The 22,305-nt window shown below is 38.9% G+C and overlaps 2 protein-coding genes across 2 annotated transcripts; one reads left to right on the top strand and one right to left on the bottom strand.

Annotated features, from left to right (window-relative positions):
* Positions 1 to 656: 656 nt before the first annotated feature.
* On the top strand, positions 657 to 3,003 carry GCK72_026061 (uncharacterized protein; the record flags this gene model as incomplete). The annotated part of the gene is made up of 7 exons (XM_003102007.2): positions 657 to 815; positions 865 to 1,003; positions 1,051 to 1,277; positions 1,330 to 1,526; positions 1,573 to 1,664; positions 2,553 to 2,748; positions 2,802 to 3,003. 7 exons carry the CDS (start codon positions 657 to 659, stop codon positions 3,001 to 3,003), a joined length of 1,212 nt encoding a protein of 403 aa, XP_003102055.2.
* Positions 3,004 to 5,245: 2,242 nt separating this feature from the next.
* On the bottom strand, positions 5,246 to 13,724 carry GCK72_026060 (uncharacterized protein; the record flags this gene model as incomplete). The annotated part of the gene is made up of 12 exons (XM_053736636.1): positions 5,246 to 5,449; positions 6,025 to 6,789; positions 7,306 to 7,928; positions 8,206 to 9,538; positions 9,813 to 10,325; positions 10,377 to 10,835; positions 10,886 to 11,086; positions 11,138 to 11,332; positions 11,384 to 11,887; positions 11,936 to 12,412; positions 12,455 to 12,772; positions 12,816 to 13,724. The coding sequence occupies 12 exons, from the start codon at positions 13,722 to 13,724 to the stop codon at positions 5,246 to 5,248; spliced, it is 6,501 nt and encodes a 2,166-aa protein (XP_053580202.1).
* Between the last annotated feature and the right edge of the window lie 8,581 nt (positions 13,725 to 22,305).

The raw sequence follows: 22,305 nt of genomic DNA, 5'->3' as shown, positions 1-22,305 counted from the left end.
TTGAGCTAAAATTTGTACTAAATTCGAATTTTTTTTCAAAAATGTTACTATACTCAAGAATTCAGTCAAAAGTTAGTTATGCATCAAGAAACTGAGTTTTTTTGTGCAAAATCTTCCGAAAAATCAAACAATTTGGTAAAAAATTAGGTACTTTTTCTTGAAGACGGGCCGGCCCGAAATTTGACAAGTTTGAAGTTAGGTTCTTTCCTTCCGTTTTTTCTTCACACCTACCAACTCAACGCGTCAACTCTCTATTATTAACTCTCCTTTTCTGCTGACAACCAGTTTTCATCTCGAACACCCAAAACCCCAAATTTCATGCTTCCTGTTTTACACACAAAAGAATTTTGCTTTGCCGTCTTCAAAACGTCTTCAAAAAAGCGTTGAGAAAAAAAGTTGCGAGCGAACTCATTGAAATTCAAATCTACTCATCTCTTGTGCTCTTCTACTGTGCTCCTCTACGAAATGTCTGTCAAAAAACTTTGACGTCTTCTACTTTTTATTATCGTTCATCGTCATCTCTCTCTCTTTTTTCGCAACTTTCTCTCTGTTTATTCAACTACATCATTCTATTTTTGGTTCTGTTTTAGGAGCAACCTCAAATGGTAAGAACTTGAGAATTTCAATAGTTTCTATTATCAAAACTCTTTGAAAAAATGGATGAACCGGTGGATATTTATGAGCAGGCGGCGTTGAATATGTCGATTCCGGATGGTTGTGATGTTAATCGAGCAGTTTACGCGTCTATCAAGCAACTAATCAGTCATGACATTATTGATCCAAGTTTAGTAGGATTTCAGAACTGTGAGCCACTGGTGAGACACTTTTCAAAGATTAATTACGTTTTTAACCTGAAATTTTTAGTGCGGAATATGCTACCACGGCTCCAAAGAGTGGGATTATATCCGTTTCAATATCATAGTCATTGGAATCATCCTACCAATTGTTGGAGTATTTGGAATAATTGGAAACGCTATATCCGCTTTTGTTTATAGTAGACCAGGTACATTCTTCTGAGCTCTAACTCCTAAATTTCACCTTTTTTTTCAGAAATGAAATGCTCCACCAACTTTTACCTATTCTCACTTGCTTGTTCTGATACCGGTGTAGCCCTTACTGGAATTTTCTTATTCTCCCTGGAAACATTCCGTCCCTTCTCTCTCACTGTTGCCAGAATGTCAGGTCAACTATCTGCTATTGTGTACCCAATGGGTATGATTGCTCAAACGTGCTCTGTGTATTTTACAATGTGCGCTGGTGTTGATTGTTTTGTACAGGTATGATAAGAAAAAGGTTTGGAATCGAAATAAATCAAAAACAAATTTCTAGGTCTGCCTCCCTGAGAAAATCCGTCGGTTGTTCTCACGAAAAGAAACGGTTCATTTCCTGGCTGTTTGTGTGGTTATATTTTCCGTTTTATACAATGTACCTCACTTTTTCGAAGGATTTGTCATTGACTGTTATCATAAAGAACTTGGTGGAATGAGCAGAGAAGTTTGTCCAGCCACTCTGAGATATAATGAATTGTAAGTTTCATTTTCAATTTTTTAAACGTTTATTTATTGGTTTTAGGTATCAATCAATCTACTATAAATACATGTATGCTATATTTTTGGCAGTTGGGCCACTGATAACGCTGATTGTTCTCAACACATTCATTATCGGTGAGTAAGAGTCTGGGTAAACAGTAAATTTGACAGATATTCGGCGGAATGTGTAAGGTAGCGAGTTTTGGGATATCTTATTAGCGAGAGATTTAAAAAAGTACTCAACTACAAAAATGAAGCTCTGTCAAGAAATGATATAAAAATCGAGACTTTTAGAGCTATAATTGTCGCAAGTTTTGAGAATACCGAAGTCTGTTATCTGGATTCCAAAATCTGGATTACTGTACCTTTCACAAGGGAAGTCTTTAGAGACGCGGCTTTCAAACGTTCTATAGTTTTGATTGTTGGTACTTTCGACACGTCCATTTCTGCCATCAAAACCAGCTAAATGTCTTTGTGAGCCGAGTTATGAGCTCTCAAAGTTTTCATATGATTAAGATTTTTCTCATAGAATTCTAAATCGGCTAATGATGTACGCAAAGGTGTTCTCATGTTTCCAATGAAGGAGTGGTGTGAAATGGAGAAAACAACTATTTAAAAAAAGCAAATATAGAAAAAATTTGGAACTCCACGCGAAAAAGCTTAACCATATAAAAAGTTTGAGAGCTCATAACTCGGCTCATAGAGACATTTAGCCGGTTTTGATGGGAGAAATGGACTCCCCGTAGTCGAAATTACTTAAATTATAGATCGTTTGAAAGCCGTGTCCCCAAAGATTCTCCTTTTTAGTAGAAAGCGATAAAAAAGTGGTTAACTACAAAAATGAAGATCTGTCAAGAAATATTATGAAAAAAGAGACAGAGACAGCTTTTGAAAATGCCGGAAGCTATATATGTGGAAAGTAGCAAAATCTGTTAGTGGGATTACTGAATTTCTTAATCATGTTGAACGCAATCACTACCAGTTGTATAACTCAGCTTCTCACCCTAAATATCTTATTTCCAGGTTTCTCTGTTTTCGGATCCAGTGCCTCCAACACCGATGACACGATGTCCTTGATTCTGGTAGTCCTGCTGTTCATCTCTTGTAATACGATTGCTTTGATTATCAATATATTTGAGAGTTACCTCTCGGAGACTCTCGGCAGCAAAATCAACTATATCGTTGACTTATCCAACTTTCTGGTGGTATTCAATTCGAGGTGAGACTTTTCTTTTTCTGCTTACAATTATCAAATCACAATCATCTATCCAGTTTCAACATCATCATCTATATCAAATACTCCCGCCCGTTTGCTGACACCCTTTTCTCCTACTTCTGCCGCCGGAAGCCAAAAACCGAAAGCCCTGGACCAGGACCTCCAATCATGATAACTGAGAAGCCGTCTCGGTCGAAGAAGTGTAAAGAGACACTGTCTCGGTTATTAGTAGCTTCTCAGCCAGAGGTACTTATTTGAGAAGATGCTCGACGTGATGAGGTGCGTGGTTGTTGCTTTTCTTATTTGCTTCCATAATTATTAAAACAAGTTTGGACAAAAATAAACACATTTTTGAAAATATACTACCTAAGAACAGGTCAATCTAATTTTTCCTACTCCATGGCTGTCTACATTCAGCCAGTTCCATTATTCATTAAATTATGTATAACCTTGGACATAATCGGTAAAGCGTGCTGTAGTGAGCCTTATTCGGTTTTTGTTGATATTTTTCTTTATAATTCATTGTTTCCTATAATATAATTTTCATTTTGGTGTGCGCCTTAATCCATAAGCCAAATTATTAGTTTGTTTTTTTTTGCTTTAATATGGGTTCTATTACACTGCTTTTCAAACCAAACCTTGCCTTTTCAATTTTATTCTTTATTTTCAGATATCTCAACCTGTGATTCAAACCGGATCGGATGTTGTATGAACTATTCCACAGCAAACCTCACATTCTTGATTTCAAGACTATTCGCTATTTCCCTTATTTTTCTTGTATTCCCGCTTCATTTTTTGTGCACATTTCTTTATTGTGATACTTTCCCACACAGAACTTTTGCTTCAGTCCGAGTTTTTTTGTCATATTCATTCCCCTTTCTACTAATTTCCCGCAAAAAGTACCTTCGCTTTTCACGTGTATTCTTTTCAAGCTGCTTGTTCATATGAATTTTTGATTTATAGATAAACAGATCAGAAGTTTGTTAATTAAAATATGTTTTATACAGAAACCACCCATTTCTTAAAAGGTGCCAATACAAACTATTAGGAAAAAATAGAAAAAAAAAGAATTTCATTGACCTACGGAAATGAAGCTCGAGTATTTATCGAAAAATTCTTCTATTAATATTGATTATCGCAGTTTCAATTTTTAGAGACCACTCAGTTTTACAAATGCATAGTCTTTATGATATTCACAAAATTGGTCCCTCACCTTTTGTCTTGGAAGCCCGTTTTTCTTCATCGCGCTCGGGAGACTTGGAATAAGATTTTTAATTGGAGCACTCGTTTTGTATTAGGTAATCCGTCTTTCTTATTAGAACCGAAATATCCATTTGGTTGTCTCGGCGCAAAATCTAATAAACGGATTACATCTATTTCTGTCTCAATCCAATTTAAACTTGTTATTGCGTTTCTTGCTGCACACCTGGATAACATAATCCATGAGCATATAACATAGCAACCTGGTTTCTAGGATTAGAGTGCATTCGTGGTTCTGGTGGCACAACAATAATCTCGGACCCTCCATGTTCTCTGCCACAACACGTTCGTTGCATTTCCCTCAAACCCCCAGTATTTCCCTCATGCAGAAGAACTGGTGGAGGGCCAGCAAACAAATCGAGAGGAGAAACCCCCCTCAATGAAAGAACAAAGGAGAAATAGAGAAGAGATAATGAGACGCGTCTCCGTCTCCAGAGGTCTCATAGTCTATCATCCCCTTTTTCACCCTCCTCCCCCTTTTTGTCGCCCTCTCCGTGTGTCCGAATAAGAAACGGCAGCGTGGCAGTACGGTAGAGGTCATGTTATCTTTCTTTTTTTGCAGAAATACAAGGTGGTCGCTGGAAGACAGAGGAAAGTTTCGATATGTTGTTTCAGGTTTCCTTTATTTTACACAGGAGTGTGAATTTCACAAAAGTTTTTTTTTTGTGAAATGTATTTAAAAAAATAGATGACCACTAATAAACAAAATATCGAGTGAGGGGGATGAGGACCAGGTTACAAAAATGACAGTATAAATTACAAGACATATGGGATTTTACCCGAAATCAAAACTCAAGAGGACAAGCGAAAGTAAAAGAAAAATGTTAAGAGACCGGAAAAGATTTTAAAGAGAGAAAAAAAAGCGTAGTGTCTCAAAAAAAGGTATTCGTTAGAAGTAGGATGGGGGGATAAGCAATTAAGAAAAGTTACTATAAAAGAAAAAAAATTAAAGAATTAGGCTAAAACATGGAATACTTGACAATTGGAAATGGTAAAACAGAATTATGAAAACATGTAAGAAAACAAAGTGAAATGAGATAATTAACAATGAAAAAATGAATACTTGTTAAATTATGATACTGATAAGATTCATCAGGGTACAGGTAAGTTGATTTTGGTGATTATGATGATTTTAAAGGAAAGTGAAAAAAAAAACAGGAGCAAACTGGATGACAAGGGTGAGAGTTAGGTGGAAACGAGAAGTGAATTTGAGAAGGAATTCGGAAAAAATGCAGCAGGATTAGAGACTTGTTCTTGCCTTTTTCACCGGACCGGGCTTCTTTGCAGCTCCGTCTCGTTTGCGACTCGATTTTGGTTGCTCCTCTGGCTCATAGGTTGGATCTTTCTCTTCTTCCTCAGGTTTCTTCTTGAACGGAGGTGGAATTGGCTTTGGAAGATATTTGTGACGGAGTTTTGGGCGACGCATGAGTGTGAAAGCCGTTCCCTGAAACGAAATTAATAATTGTTCGAAAATTTAAAAAGTTTAAAAGTGTATTGTGGTCAGTTATGATATTTTCGTGTCATAATGTATGCATTTTAGAGAGTTCATTTTCATTCTTCAAGAATTGTTAAATTCGGGTCACAACCCGCGAACGCCGGAAAATTGGAGCGTTTTTTGAAATTTTGACGGTATTTTTTACCATTTTCGTTGCATTTCTTCAATAAATTCTGTAGTCTATAGAATAAGCGGCATACTAAAAAACACCTGTTTAACCGAAAAGAAATTTCTAGAAAAACTTTCCGCCGCTTCGGATTGTTCACCAGATTAACCAATTCTTGAAGTATAAAAATCAGACGGTCTATAATCCTAGGTACGCTTGAATTTTAACGGTATGTAAAACCATAGTCGAAAATTACACTTTCTTGCAAAAAAAAAATTGACAACTATTCAAAAATATTCAATTTTTATAATTTTCGTACTGTACCCGGGCCGTCCCATCACAAATTTGATAAAATTGAACTCGCCAAAACGTATGCACTATGATATGGAAATATCAAGATTTGAACATATATGCTTACCTGGTAGAGTGGATTTCCACTGGGAAACTTGTCCACGAATCTTTCCACGAGTTCAGGCTCAACTCCCAATTCGGCTCCAGCCAAAGTTTGATTCCCGTTGTGTCGGAGAATGGCGTTGCGGTAGAGAATTGTCTCTTCTTCCGAGAAGGAGAACTTTGAGACGTTCGTTGACAATCTTGGAATGTCTCCCGAGAGTAGACAGCTACATCTGGTGAAGTGTGGAAGCTCGAATGGGACCAACTGTTCGGAACACATTTCGCCGCGGAGCAATCGCTCTTCTTCAGAATTTGCCGGTGGGTTCTTCTCTGACACCTTCACATATAACGGCCATTCCAACATTTCCATTTCCTCCTGGGTGAAGATCATTTTCTTCCAACGATTTATTTTTGTTTCAAGATTCTGTCTTGTCACAATATCTTCATCGACATAATCCATCTCTTTTTCAAGGGTATTCCAGTGGTTGATAAGAAGAATCTCCTCATCATTGAAGACCGGGTTTTCTGCCGGACGTCTTGCTCCCACCGGGGACAAGTAACTGTAGGTCCGACAGATAAGACATAGCTTTTCCGGATCGTATTCAACATTCCGCAGCTTCCGCGTGCAGTTCGAGCATCCGTGTTTTGGCTCGAATGCCACTTCTCCAGTCGTTTTTTCCAGACAATTGCAGGGAATTGTTCGCTCTGATTGCCCTTTGATGTGATCCTTGTAGAATCTTCGGAACTGAACGACGAATGGGACGATTTCTCCAAGATGATAATTCCTCATCTGTAAAAAACAATAGTTTATCGATAAACAACCAATTTATAACGCTAGAAGCAGGCTGATAAGATTACTTGCAAAAATTTGGCTGGGATCAGGAGAAAATAAAAAAGTTTGTCTGATCGTATTCAAATAATTTATTTTTGGGACCTTTTTTTGATATTCCAGAAAATTCTCAAATTATTAACCAGAAATTTTCGGATATTTCAAAAAATTCAGTAGTCTCTTCCGAACCGTCAAAAATTCAATTTTTTCAATGTTTTAAAAAAAATGTGTGTTTAAAGTTTTGTGCTACAACAATAGACGAAATTTTTTCAAAAACTATCGGAAAATTTTCAAAAAATATTGAATCTCAGCCATTTCTAAATTTGCTTAGCTAACTAACTAGAGAGACCGTCAATTAGACTAAACGAGTAATGCTACCGGAATGATCGGTCCCTAACTTGTTTCCCACTTTTTACTATTGGCCGCCTATTTTGGTGACTCAGAAAATTCATTTTTGCAGAAGAGAAAAAAACTCACGGCGATTTCTTGTATATTTCTCGGGTGCAACTGTTTTTGCTTTTTCTTCTCGTCCTCCTTGAGCAAATGGGCGAGAAGTCTCGCTTGTCCTCTCGTTATCGGTTTCATTCTTTGAGGGAGAACCAGTAGGCATTTTTCAATAGACTCTAAAGCACGGCAGAAATCATAGTTCTCTTCCATGAGGGTCTGGAGAGCCATCTCGAACGGGATGTGTCCCTTGTATTGCTGGTGGATGGCTCTCCAGTACAGATTGATGAGAGTATCATCAAATTGGGCAACATCATCGAGTTGATTTGGCTGCCACACAATCTCCTCTCGTTCTTCGGCATCTTTGTAATACTCCTCTGGAGAGATCTCCTCTTCTGCCGGCAATTCTGCTTGGTGGTTGTCTCCAACGGTCACCATCTTCCATTTCGAAACGTTGGTCTTCGGCTGCTCGACTTCCACCCACGTTCCATCGTTTCCTCTTATTCTTTTTGGTCGTGGAGACAGGGAACCGGTGTGCATGGTTATCTCCAGCTGTTTTTCCACTCGACGCTCAATGGAAAACTTATATTTTTCCAGATATCTGTTCATATGGAATGGCTTTCGTACGAGGCCAATTGGAGCACGTACTCCGCGGTCTGAAAAAAAGACAAATTTTTATTTCGGATTTTCGGATTTTAATGATTTTTTGACGAAAATGTTTTGTTTATTTCGGTCCTCGAAATTGTTTTTGTTTTTTCCGTTTTGGAAAAAAGAGGAATTTTAATTCAAAAAATAGTCACAAATGTCACATTTTTTCGTTCATCATCTCTTATTTTTTCATTTTGAAGTGAATAAAATTGTTATTTCTTTCGAAATGTTTTTCTTCGACGAAAATTTCAACGTTTTTTGGGATTTGGTGGACCTGTAACTCACCTAAATGCGGTATATCCTCCTCGATGTCTTCCGCATTTTTGACATCACCATTCCAATTCAGCCTCTTGCTCTTTCGAACTCCAACTGCCACTGGAGTTGGTTCTTTGGCAGCTCGTTTGCTTCTTTTCTTTTTGATTGGCTCGGCAATCTTAGTGGCGTCCTCCACCGACAACTCAACATTCTCCACTGACTCCTCCTCATAATTTACAAACGGTGCCTCGCGTTCCAGAACCGGAGGAGGGCTGTACTCCCTCGACTCCGGTTCTTCGACTTTCATGTACTCGCCACTGCTGTCATAATCCAGAGAGGATGGCATTTCGCTCGAATCTTGAGTTTCGGACGATTGGCTATTGGAACGTGTCGATCGCATTTCAGTCGAATGATCTCGCGTCATTGTAGATTCTTCCGGAGTAGATTGGCGTGATGATCCTTGAGAATGTGTTGACTCCTTTCGAACTGATGACTGCTCGTTTTCCATTTGCGTCTGTCCAAAGTCAGTTGGAGATGTTTCAAGACGTTTTGGAACCGAATGGTTGTCCTTTCTCTTTTGATTTCTTTGGAGTATCCGTGGCATTGTTGGACGTGTTTGAGTAATTGGAGGTTCAGATAAGATCGACTCCACTAATTGAACTTGATTCCCTCCGAAAACTCCCGGAAGAAACTGGCGAGCGAGGTTTTGAAAAGGTGACGATTCTCTTGTCCGCTTTCTCTTCATCTGTGATCTTCCGAGTGCTTTCTGGAATGTTTCTCGGGATTGCGTGAGGGAACTTTGTTCTTCCAGTCGAATTGATTCCTCCATCTTCCGTAGGTCTTCATCAAAACTATCAAAGAATTCTTCTGAAGTATCTTTCTGTGGAATTTCACTCGGTGATTCAGCAACAGCAAAATTCTCGCTTATTCCAGGAAGAAGTTGAATGGAGGAGCTTTGGGCTTGTGATGACTGAAGTTGAGCGGAGTTCTCTTCTGACGTTTGAGTCTTCACGGACTTTTCTGGATTCACTACCACGGATTGATTCTGCACACTTTCCATTGATTGAACGGAATCCTCCTTTTCGATTTGATTCTTCAAGGATTCTCCTGGATTCAATACTAGGGATTCAGTCTGCAGATAGACTCTCGGCACCGATTTTTCTTTTATCAGCTTCTTCAACAGGGATTCTCGCGGGATAGACTTCATTTGGATCGAATCATCTGCGTCGAATTGATCCTCTCCGACAACTTCAGGGAGAGATTGAGAACCATGATTCTGAGATCCAGCTGGTTGTATTTGAACCGGATCTGCATCTTGTTGACTCACGACGGATCCTTCTTGGTTTGTTGCATGGGATTGAGTCTGAAAACAGGACGATTTTGTTTTATACCAGACTTGCAAAATAGCAGCCGGGCCCGGGTTGACAGGTCTTCCAGGGCCGATTTTTTCACAAAATTTTTCAAAATTTTTTAAAATTTCTATCAAAAATAGTCAAAAATCTTAGATACGCTTGAGTTTTATAGGTATGTGAAAACATAGTCAACATTTCCACTTGTTTGCAAAAAAGGCGAAAAAATTCAAATTTTGGTAGCGTGGTTCCGTTGCAACTTTGTTTTATACCGACTTTTTTTCTTACCATTAGATGTATCACTGGTTCTTCGGATGTTTTTTGATTCTGAGCACATAGCGATCCAGTTGGAATTGAGTCATCAGATTTCACTCGATGTCCTGCAGGTAGAGGTTGACTGAGCTGGCTCTCAGAGCTCGTTGGGAGCAATTGAACGGGTTCTTCATCTCGCAATTGGTTGCACACGGATTCTCCTGGGTTTGTTTGGCAAGGTGGAGAACGTGGCAATTCTTTTGGAACAGATTGACGAGGAAGACTCTGAGTTTCAGTTGATCGGATTTGAACCGGCTCTGTTTTTTGCATTTGTCGACTTTTAAGAGATTCCTCTGTATTTGTTTGACGATGCTGTTGTTGTGGTGAAAGGGTTTGAGCCCAGCTTGGCCGCAGTTTCTTTTTTTCTTGACTTTTCACAACGCCTCCTTGGTTTGTTTGACTCTCAGGAAGAAGTGACCACAATTGAGCAGAAGATTCCGGTTTTTGCACGTTTACAGATGTTTCGTCGGTCCTTACACCGGATTGACCCTGAAAACGATTATGCGATTTTCTTGGCAACACTTTTCCTTTTACTCTTACCTTCATCACGGATTCTGTTGGTGTTTTCTGCCGAATTTCATTTTGAGATCTTGGCCATTTAGCTGATGGCGTTGGCTGATTCATTCCGGAAAGAAGTTGTCGGGGTTGACTGCTAGAACGCGTTGGCATCAATTTTTGTGTCCGTCTTCTCATAGCTTCTTTCGGGGTAGTTTCCCTTGACTGACTCAGTGAACGCTGTTCCTTTTTAAGCGCTTTCTTCAATTCTTCCAGTTTCTCATCGAGACAATTCAGGAACGAATTACGGGATTCCTCCGTAACCACCGGCTGCTCAACTTGCTCTGATTCTTCTGGGATAGGTTCATCTGTGGCCATCTGATTTTTTACAACAACTCCAGGAGTAGATTGACGAGAGGCGCTTTGAGATGAAGTTGATCGAATTTGAACCGGGTCCTCCTCTTTTTTCTCAGCTGTGTCTTGGCTTGCTGCCTGGGATTGAGTCTGAAAACAGGGTGATTCTCTTGGTATCAACGTTTTTTCAAAATTCTTACCTTTTGGTCCATCACGGATTCTTTTGGAGTTTCCCGTGTAACTTGACTCTGAGCATGTGTTGACGGAAGTTGAACCGGTTGCTCCTCTTTCTCAATTTGACTCTCCATGGATTCATCCGAGGTAGTTTGGTGGCAGGGAGAACATGGTGACTTTATTTGAATCGATTCAGCTGTTTCTTGGCTCGCTACCTGTGATTGAGTCTGAAAATAGGGCGAATCTCTTGGTATCAACTTTTTTTTCAAAATTCTTACCTTTCGGTCTATCTCCGATTCATTTGGTGTTTCCCGTGTAACTTGACTCTGAGCATGTGTTGACGGAAGTTGAACCGGATCTTCTTTCTCAATTTGACTCTCCATGGATTCATCCGAGGTACTTTGGCAGGGAGAACATGGCGACTCTATTTGAACCGATTCAGCGGTTTCTTGGCTCGCTACCTGTGATTGAGTCTGAAAATAGGGCTATTCTCTAGGTATCAATTTTTTTTTCAAAATTCTTACCTTTCGGTCTATCTCCGATTCATTTGGTGTTTCTTGTGGAACTTCACTCTGAGCACGTGTTGACAGAACTTGAACCGGTTGCTTCTCTTTCTCAGTTTGACCACTCTTCACTGATTCTTCTGAATTGGCTACTTCGGATTGAGTTTGCAGACGTGGCGACTCCTTTGGAACCGGCTGCTCAACTTGCATTTGAGCCAACTCAGATTCTCCCGAAATAGTTTGATGGGCTTCTTGATGCAATTGCGGCGGCTCAATTTGAATCTGCTCTGTTTCTGCTTGATTTGGTCCAATAACAGCAGGTAGAGATTGTCGAACACGACTCTGAGATCGAGTTGACCGTGTTTGAACCGGCTCCTTCTGCTTTTGGATCTGATTCCGCCCGATTTCTCCTGGATTAGTCTGGCCGCATGAGCTCTGTAGACGTGGAGTATCTCTAGGCTTCGACTGTTCACTGTGGAGTTGATTGATCACAAATTCTTCTTCATTCGGTCCACGGGATGAACTCTGAAAACATGGCGATTCTTGTTGTATTAACTTTTTTTAAACTCTTACCGTTTGATCCATTTGGGATGCTTCTGGTGTTTCCTGTTTAACTTCACTCTGCGAACTTAATGACAGAAGTTGAACCGATCGCTCTTCTCTCTCAATTCGACCACTCTTTACTGATCCTTTTGGATTCGCTACACTAGGTAGACGTAGCGATTCTCTTTGGGTGGATTGTTCTGTTGCGGAAGCTCCCGTGACAGTTTTTGGTTGTCGTTGAGGACGTGGGGACTCCATTGAAATCGACTCCTCTACGTCTGCTTGATTTGCTCTATTAACTGCAGGGAGCGATTGTCGAACACGACTCAGAGATCGAGTTGACCGAATTGGAGCCGGATCTTCTTTTTGGATTTGAACTCTCACGACTTCTCCTGAACTTGATTGGCCAGGCGGGCTCTGCAGACGCGGAGTTTTTCTTGGCACCGACGGTTCACCTTGCAGTTGATCGGTCGCACGTTCTTCTCCATTTGGTACACAAGATGAACTCTGAAAACCGGACGATCTTTTTGTTACCGACTTTTCTGTTACCATTTGATGTTTTACTGGTTCTTTCCGAGTTTCCTGTCGAATTTGACTTCGGGAGCGTGAAATTTCAGCCAGATTCGAGTCATCGGTTCCCAGTTGATTTATTCCAATGTTTCCAGGAAGAGATTCTCGAACACGACTCTGAGATCGAGTTGACCGAATTGGAGCCGGATCTTCTTTTCGGATTTGAACTCTCACGACTTCTCCTGAACTTGATTGACCAGACGGACTCTGCAGACGCGGAGTTTTTCTTGGCACCGACGGTTCACCTTGCAGTTGATTGGTCGCACGTTCTTCTCCATTCGGTACACGGGATGAACTCTGAAAACAGGACAATCTTTATGGACACCAATTTTTCTCTTACCATTGGATTTCTTACTGGTTCTTCCGTGGTGTTTTGTCGAATTTGACTTCGAGAGCGTCGCATTTCAGCTAGATTCGAGCCATCTGTTCCCAATTGAATCGCTCCACTGTTTCCAGGAAGAGATTGTCGAGAGCAACTAATTGCTCTTCTGCTCTCTTGATTATTTCTACCAATGGTTTCCAGTTTTGAAACAGACTGTTCTCTGTTCATTCGGTGCCTCTCGACCATCCACGGGGCAGTTCTTTTGGGCCGTCTCCACTCCTCTCCTGACATGAGCTGGCATGAGCTTTGACCATTTCGAGTTAGTGTACGTGTGACTCGCAATCCGAACGGCTCCTCACTTGCACTTCCTGCGGAGTCTTCCTGACTCGCCTCCTCACTTGGAAGTCGGATTGTCACCGATTTTCCAAGATTACTTTTTCGGGGACGATTTCCCAGCGATGGAGTTTGAGAACGCGTTACACGTTGGTGACTTCGCTGATCACTTGCACTTGGACTCCGTGTAGAATCTTCGTGGTTTCTTTTGCGGGGTCGACCACGGCGTCGAGGTTCAACGTTACTCGGCTCCTCACATTGGCTTTGGCTTCTTGCAGCGTTTCCAATGATAATCTTTCGGGGTCGACCTCTACCGCGTCGCGCTTCAGAATGATCCGGCTCAACCTTTATTTCATGATTTCCGATCAGAGGCGTGTGCATTTGACCAGAAGAGTTTTGAGAACGAGTCGACCGAGGTTGTACTGGTTCCTCTCTTTGCTCTCCAATCCTGGCGGCTTCTCCCTGGATCTTACGGGGTCTCCCGACAGAACGGGGCTGTGGCTCAGGTTCATAGTCATCCGGCTCCTCCTCCTTTATTTCTTCTGCTTGAAGCACGACGCTCCGACCTCGGGAAGATCGGCGTCTTGAGGACATTGTTGTGAATATTGTTGTCGTTTGTTATGATTTTCTGAAAATGGAAGTAGTTAGTGAATGGAAAATGAGTAATTCAAACGGGGACTGCGCTATTTCCAATTGTTTTTATTTGAGACGAAGCAGTCTCCCGGGGAAAAAAAAGTTCCTTTTAGAGTCAGCTTTGAAAAATTGTTTGAAGGAAGTTATAAGCGGTCAAACAGGCAGAAATCGCCCTCTTGGTGCATTTTTACGTTGAAATTTTAATTGAACTTATTCAAACAAGTTGACGTTATATTTTCAATTGATTATCACTATCACATGTACCACGAAAAATTTCTATCACAATTTCAACTCCACAAAGAGTGATTTTTGGCACTTTGATACCTTATAACTTTCTTCAACCTAATTTTTAGACCGCGTTTCTAGCGGATTTTCTTTTTATACCGGGATTCTGCGACGATCTTTTTTTTAATTCAATATGTCTGGAATAGCGCAGTCACCTCTCTATGTCTAAAAAAGAAGACTGAAAAAGTATATAACTCACCGTATGCGGTTTAGGGTGATCTATACCGCCACTACTGAAGATTGAGCTGTATCAGTGGGAGAGCATCTGCAAAACAAGTATTTTAGTATGAGAACATAAAAAGAGAAGATTAAGAGGAGGAATTAAAGAGAAATATGAATGAAAACAGGGTAAAACAGACGAAGGGAAATACTTAGGAGGAAAGAAGATTGATGAGAGCTCGGAAAATAGAACAATAGAAATAGAAACGAATAAGAGAACTATTCGAGCAGTGCGGAATGAGGATAGAGGGGTAATACGTAGAAATAGGAGGGCATCGCATATTCATAGAATTGTAGAGGTTTGTTGAAAAAGGAAGACTTGTAACGGGCTGAGGCTGGCCAAAACCAAAATAATTCTTGGTCCAGCCTGTTTTAAGACAAGAAAAAACATTTTTCGAACCAAATTTTGAATTTTTTGACAATTTTTGACGACCGTGCGGACGGTCATAGTCGTGCCGGCCCGATTTTTGACAAATTTGGGGAAGGTAAACTATTTAACCGGCTGAGGGATTCAGTCAATCTGACAAAAAACCGAAAAGTAGCTTGGCGTCCGTTAGTATTTCTAAACCCTGTTTAACAGGAGATTCTGTAAAAGGAATGGACTCTATATGGTGTTGATGGCATGGGTTTTGGGCCCAAGCCTCAGGAAAGATCTCTGCTAGCTTGAAAAAGTGAAGGGTCGTAAGAATTAAGTTTAATGTACTCATCAAAATCGAAAAAATGAATGTAAAGTTGAATAAATATAACTTCGTAGCGTTTTTTTACCCTAAATTTGAAAAAAAAAATTTCTTTTTGAAAAAACTACAAAATCTATTGAAAAAGAACTGCATTACGGTATCACGACTCTAAGCCCCCCACATCATCAATATCAACGAGAAAACAAGGACAAAAAGGCATTGGCGTGCCATAGCCACACCGAATACTTTCATACGGTAGAAAAACTTAGTTTCTTAGGAATCAGGATAGGTTTTCTTGGCGGGAAGGGAAAAAAAAAAGATTTGCCACGTGGTCTTATTTAGCTGTTCTTAAAACAAGGTAGAAAATGAAAAATATTCTGAGCATGTAACACATTAAGGTCCGTTCGTTCAACACAAAAAAAACGGAAAAGAGGGTGCACTCAAACGAGGGGAAATGAATAGAAAAGGCCAGGAGGTAAGCAAAACCAGCGCGTCAGCGCGGGAGGCGACGGGCTAACCGTCTGCGTCTCTTACATGTGCACAGTCTTTTTGAGGGGAAGAGGAGTGCGCGCACGGGGCAGCTGACGACCGCCACAAGAACAGCACGGAAGAGGGAGAGAGAGAGACGCTTGATATTGATCGATGCCCAGTATCGTGAACATGAGGAGACGTGGCAAATAGTGAGGGAAAGATGGGATGAAGAACAGTACGATAAGAAAACCAGTTTGCGTTTGATGTAGGGGTTTTTTGAAGAATGCAGCATGTGATTTCAGTTCGATTTTGAGAGAAAACGTGAACTTTTGAATCAAAAACTGAAAATTTTGAAACAAAATTTTCGATTTTTTGAAATTCAAATTGGTCGAAGCTTTTTCATACAACCCTCATTAACACTGAATATTCTAGAACCCAAAAAAATAGTCTTTGGCCTAGTACAAACAAATTAAGTGCTAATAGAAATTTAAATGCGACAAACACGAGGTAATACTTCCCCCGTGCAGGGGTATACAAAACACAGAGGGAAAAATATTGGCCGCCAAGAAATGAGACTGTATTGAAAAAAGAACACTGATATTGAAAGAAAATAAAAGCAGAAAAACAGCACTTATCATTTTGGCAACCCATAACTTGCTGGAAAGGGGTCCTACAAATAAGTTGTCAACTACTAAAGTAAAGCTAAAAGTGTGAACTCTTTTTTTTTAGTCGATCATTGTTTTGTACAAGCACTTTCTAGGGACTTACATACCGGTGAACAAAATTCTTCCTCAAATTAACATACTTCAGTGCAAAGTGGTGCGATTTTTGGCCGGCGTTCTTTAATTGACTGTAACGTGCTAAAGATGGCTCCTACAAAAAGATTGTCAACCAATAAAGTAAAGCTCAAGGTGTGATCTAAACGCCATATCACATATTTGTAGGTGACCAACTCAGAAATCAGTTATTCATACAATCAAAATCGCAAATTTTGTAGCCAGGATTTGACTGGCAATGACTGGCTTAAACTCTAACTAAAATATAGAGTTTATTTTTGATATATTGTTTTTCGAATATGTATAATTTTTATGAGCGGTACTTTACAAATTAACAAAAGACAAGGCCATATGGTTGTTTTACAGAGCAAAGTTTAAAAAGTCAAAAAATTATATTGCAATATTCATCTTAGACTAGAACAGTTTCATTGAAAATAAAGCCGATTCTCCAACCGGTCTTCTCTAATTTAAGCACATGCCGGTCACAAAAGATGAAATTTCGAATGCGTTGCGACAGTCGCAAATGACCTTTCTAAGTTAATCAAAGGTTAAATGCGATAAGAGAGAATTATACACATAGCATGTTGTCCATGTAGCATGCAAAATGAGAATGGAAAGTATGTTGAGGGGTGAATTGTTCCCACCACGTATTTTCTGATTATTAGTTGTTTGCACAGATTTTCTATCAGTTACTGTTTCCGAGTAAGACAACCCTATTTCAGATACAGTACCGGCCAAAATGATATCATATTTTGCCTTTCTAGATGAAAATGCTAAACTTTGAGAGTGTGTCATGGTGAAACTAACTCTCCCACAAAATAACTTTTTATGGGTAGAAAAGATCAAGGGTAGAACTCCATTTTTGTAGTTGACAACTTTTTTGTACGGTCGTTCCCTAGTAAGTCACATCCAGGTAATTTCCCTCTTAAATCGACCAATTTCAATGCAAAATAGACAGATTTTTTTACTTTCATAAACGTTCGTACAAAGAGTTGTCAGCTACAAAAACGGAGTTCTGCTCTTGGTCTGTTCAACCCATAAAAAGTTATATTGTGGGAGAGTTAGTTTCACCATGACACACTTTCAAAGTTCTACATTTCCAACTGAAAAAGGAGAATTAAAAGATATATTTGGCCGATACTGTATGTAAAATTATAATATGAAGGGAAAGATTTTGAAGGCTTGCCCCGGGGCTTGCTGAAGTTAAATCACAGAATATGAAGGCCACGGGAACGTCCTTATTTTCAATAGGACGTAGAACACATAACTGAAAGGAGAGGGTGATGGTTTCGGCTTGCATCAAAGAACTGATCAAATAAAATTTATCACTTTCTCATGGTGTCGGCGTACGATTAAAAACGGGTAAAAGTACATCATAAATTTCGAATCAGACGACAATTCTGGTGCTCAGTGTGTCCTTGATGCGAAGATTATCAAAAAATCAGCCCCAACGGCGGATAGTTCCGTGACATCAAAACTTCTTTAAGACTAGCGAAGACCCCACATTGTTTTGTATGAAACATAAACTCAAAGGTGGTGAAATCAAAAACAAAGAGAGTTTACCAGAAGGTGGCTTGAATTAATGGCCAGATGCTCATGGTGGCCAATGCATTTGCATCTGCACCATATGGCCACGTAGAGGCAAGTCGCCGATTAGCATAAACACAACTGTTGTGGTTTCTAAAAAGTCGATAAAATGATTTGAGGGACAGAGGGAATTGAAGAATATAAAGATAAAAAGGTATTTCTAGCGTCGCAATCAGTGCATGTGTCCCATTTTTATGTCAGATTTGAACCGCATTTTCACTGAAGATCCGGTTTTTGACGCATCTCCATGTCCATCTCTTCCCTGATACCTATGAGTTGGATTCCAGTAAAATAAGACACACTGATTTCTTTATAATTTTTGTTGAATTTGAGTTTTATTTGCCGTTCAAAAAAATACATCACATTTGACGTTATCAGCACAAAATTCAGACAGTTCTTCACGTTCTTTCATTATTTCAGTTCGATTTCAACTACGATGTCTATAAAATGGTGCGACTGAATACAATTGACACAAAAAATCAAAATGTTTTCGAAAACAAAAAGAGGACTGGAGAAGCGGTCGACCTCCTCTTGAGCCATTGTTTACGCGATAAATGGTGGTTCTCAACGCTCCATTTCTCATTCAAAACTAATTTCAGTTCCTTTTAACTGGAATTTTAATAAAATAGTGTGGTTGGATTCAGATTAGACCAAAAAAAACAACATTTCTTCGAAAGAACTAGGAATAATGCGCGAAAACGCCTGGTTGATCCCTAAAATCACTTTTTCAAAGAAAAATCTAACTGTTCACTAGGCTTCATTTCTTATTTAGCCGGTCTGTTGCTATCATAAGACAAATTTTCCAAAAAATATACTGGAAAAGACCTTCTAGTCCTGTAGTTGTTAGTTGATTCCTGCACGTACCACAAAAAACGGACAAAAAGAAGGAAAGGACAATTTATTGATTCTCATAGCGCAAAGTTAGAAACACTCGGACACACCAATGGAATATTTTCCTTTCCAAAAAAAGTTCATAATTTTGCAAAAGTTAAGTCCAAACATGTCAAATTTTGGCTTCATGAAAAGATATCTATTTTTGACCAAATTTTTTGTTTGAACTTTCATATTAAATAATTCAATTTCTTGATCTATAACTAGTTTCTGATTTGAATTCTGTCAAAAATTCAAAAAATTTAGTTCAAAACAAGGCTCCGGGCCGAGCCAAGAAGAATTCCGATTTTGCCTCGACCCAGGCCGTCACATGTTTGGTTAAATCAAGGAAAAATAGAAAAATATCATAAAATAGACTCCTGATAGAGATATTTTGCTTTATTCAGAAAAATTGTGTTGCATTGAGAAGTAGTAGCGTTGAAAATGCTTAGAGCGGCAGCGAGACTTACTAAAATTGGCAAAAAATTAATAATGAAGTTGTGTAAGTTGATGGACTGTAACTCTTCTGAAAGAGCACTCATAAAAGATTTGTCAACTACAAAAATGGAGCGCTAGGTATGATCTACTTTTCCTGCAGGAACTAACACTTCGACACTTGAAACGGATTAGTGGCACGCTCTCAAATTTGCTCATTTTTCGTTAATCGTCAATCGACCTTAAGCGAGGAAAACGTGGAGCATAATGTCTTTATTGGTCTCGAAGTTATGAGACTTTTTGAAATGTAAGATACAGTACCAGCCAAAAATAGATCATATTTTGCGTTTTTCGTTGTTGCAAATGTCCAACTTTGAAAGTATGTCATAGTAAAAAAAGTTTCCCACAAAGTAAATAATGTATAAACCATACAGAACAAACGTAGCGATATTTTGTAGTAGACATGTTTTTTGTACTGACACTCCCTAGAGAGTTATAATAATTTCAAATAAACAGCTCAAAAATCGCACTATTTTGATCTGAAATGGGTAGATTTGAGGGAGAAATTACTTTTTCGATATGTCACTTGCTAGGAAGCGTCCGTACAAAACAGTTGCTAACTACAAAAATGGAGTTCTAATCTTGGTCTGTTCGACCCATAAACAATCATTTTAAACGACAGTTAGTTTCACCAGGACGCACTCTCCAAGTTGGATATTTGCAACTGTAAAAGGCACAATATGATATAGTGTTGCCGGTGCAGTAAATACGAATTAATATTTTGTCGGGTGACAATTTTTTGACTTTCAAAAATCTGTTCTGATAACCAAAGTACCATGTTTTGAGCAGAAACACTGCGCTATATTTTTCATAATTGAAATCATTCCGTTTCGTAATTCATAAGAGTTCCTGTTGTGTATGCCATAATATTTTTTTCTGTAAATCGCAATTTCTTATAAAATCACATAATTAATATAGAAATTTTGGCTCTATTCCAGTTTAGATGTCCTTTGAAAACTTGAACGTCCCAAAAAACACTTAGACGTCCCTTGAAACACTTAGACGTCCTTTGAAACATTTAAACGTCCTTTCGGATCCCAAATATGTTCAAAAATGTTTAAACGTCCACAGTCTCCCAGACTCCGAGTAAGAACTGCAAGGAAATTTTTGATCTACCCTCACGAAACGAAAAATTTGAGAAATTAGCAGGTCTAAAACTTTATTACGTTAATTTTTAGCGTAAAGCTCAAGGTCAGAAGTAAGAAAATTTCAGTTTCAGAATTATTCTGAGAGCATTATCCACCCATTCAAACCCAAAAATCCTGGTTTCAGATATTATTTCAGGTCGAAAAGGCAATTTTTCATTTTGATTTCGGAAAAATCTACGGGATTTGTTCATTTCTCAACATTATCCAATGAATAATAGCTCAAAACGTGCCCCCGGAGATTTGTACACATTTCTGTAGGACGGTTTTTTAATTTGTTCATTAGTTTTCGAGAAAATAACAAAAAATTGAAAAAAATTCAGAATTTGATCGATTTCTCGAAAACTAATGAGCAAATTGAAAAACCGTCCTACAGAAATGTGTACAAATCTCCGGAGCACGTTTTGAGCTATTATTCATTGGATAATGTTGAGAAATGAACAAATCCCGTAGATTTTTCCGAAATCAAAATGAAAAATTGCCTTTTCGGCCTGAAATAATATCTGAAACCAGGATTTTTTGGATTGAATGGGTGGATAATGCTCTCAGAATAATTCTGAAACTGAAATTTTCTTACTTCCGACCTTAAGCTTTACGCTAAAAATTAACGTAGTAAAGTTTTAGACCTGCTAATTTCTCAAATTTTTCGTTTCATGATGGTAGATCAAAAATTTCCTTGCAGTTCTTACTCGGAGTCTGGGAGACTGTGACGTCCCAAAAAATGTTTAGACGTCCCATTAAATATTGAGACGTCCCTTGAAATCCGAAAATTTGGTTGTAAATAATTAGACGTCCCAAAAAACATTTAGACGTCCCAAAAACATTTAGACGTCCCTAAAAACGTTTAAACGTCCCAAAAAATGTTTAACCGTCCCAAAAAATGTTTAGACGTCCCTTCAACACTAAAAGCCACTGAAAATGTTTAAGGGACGTCTAAATATTTTTTGGACGTTTAAATGTTTTTTGGGACGTCTAAATGTTTTTTGGGACGTCTAAATGTTTTTTGGGACGTCTAAATGTTTTTTGGGACGTCTAAACTTTTGAAAGGACGTTTAAAAAAATTACAGTTTGAAAGGACGTTTGAGTTTTCAAAGGACATCTAAACTGGAATAGAGCCGAAATTTGTTATTTATAAACTGCCATGTGAATTGTCTCCTCATACTGAAGTGTCAGCGACATTCACTCATTCCCGTCTCGACCGTCTAACACTCATCTGTTAATCGGACAGTTCCTTTTGAGAAAATCAACAATTAATATGAACTCTTGGCAATGAACCTAGAAGAACGCAATTACCACGTCATACTGCCGACAAGTGCAGGTGTTCTCGAGGTGAATCGACCGAAACGATACAATAGATTATGTTATGTGAATTGCATTTTGAGAGTATTGTAATGGTGAAAAACCAATTTGAATAAGGGGGTTTCATTAGGAATATGTACATATACAGTAACACTAAAAAGATTAAAAACTTTTGCTGTCTTGTGGCTATTCAAATCAAGGAAACTGAGTCAGAAACTTGGTGGGTGGTAAAAAAAAGGTGTGCGACATGGTTACTGTTGTCCGTGTATACGTCAACGGAACTCCGAAATATGCATTGAAATCTTTTTATAAACTAGCTCAAAAAAATGGCATACTACAAAATTTAGAAAATTCAAATTCATAGTTTTCCTCATAGAAAATTGTTGACTCCAGTTGTTTTCAGTGAAAAATAAGCAACTTTTAGATCGCGCCACAGTTCTATTTCTTGTCCCATAGTGTTATTTTTCGCAGAATATGTAGATCATACCTAGACCTTCATTTCTTTAGTTGACAACTTTTTCATACAAGTTTATACTGAACAGTTACAGTATATCGATTTACTCACTAGTCAGCTTTAAATTTTCACTGTAATTCAATTTCCTTTTATTTTTATCTCCCTGTACACTGCAGACCAATATTTGGCTCGCGGGCGGAGCAAAAATTGAGATTTGGGTAGAGGGGGGGGGGGGGGGGTGGGGGCGGTGAGTGTACGAGGTCC

The sequence above is a fragment of the Caenorhabditis remanei genome, chromosome X (assembly GCF_010183535.1).
Source record: "Caenorhabditis remanei strain PX506 chromosome X, whole genome shotgun sequence".
Classification (NCBI taxonomy): Eukaryota; Metazoa; Nematoda; class Chromadorea; order Rhabditida; family Rhabditidae; genus Caenorhabditis; species Caenorhabditis remanei.
The sequence above is the reverse complement of the archived record's forward strand: the minus strand, read 5'-3'. Positions and strand labels throughout refer to the sequence as shown.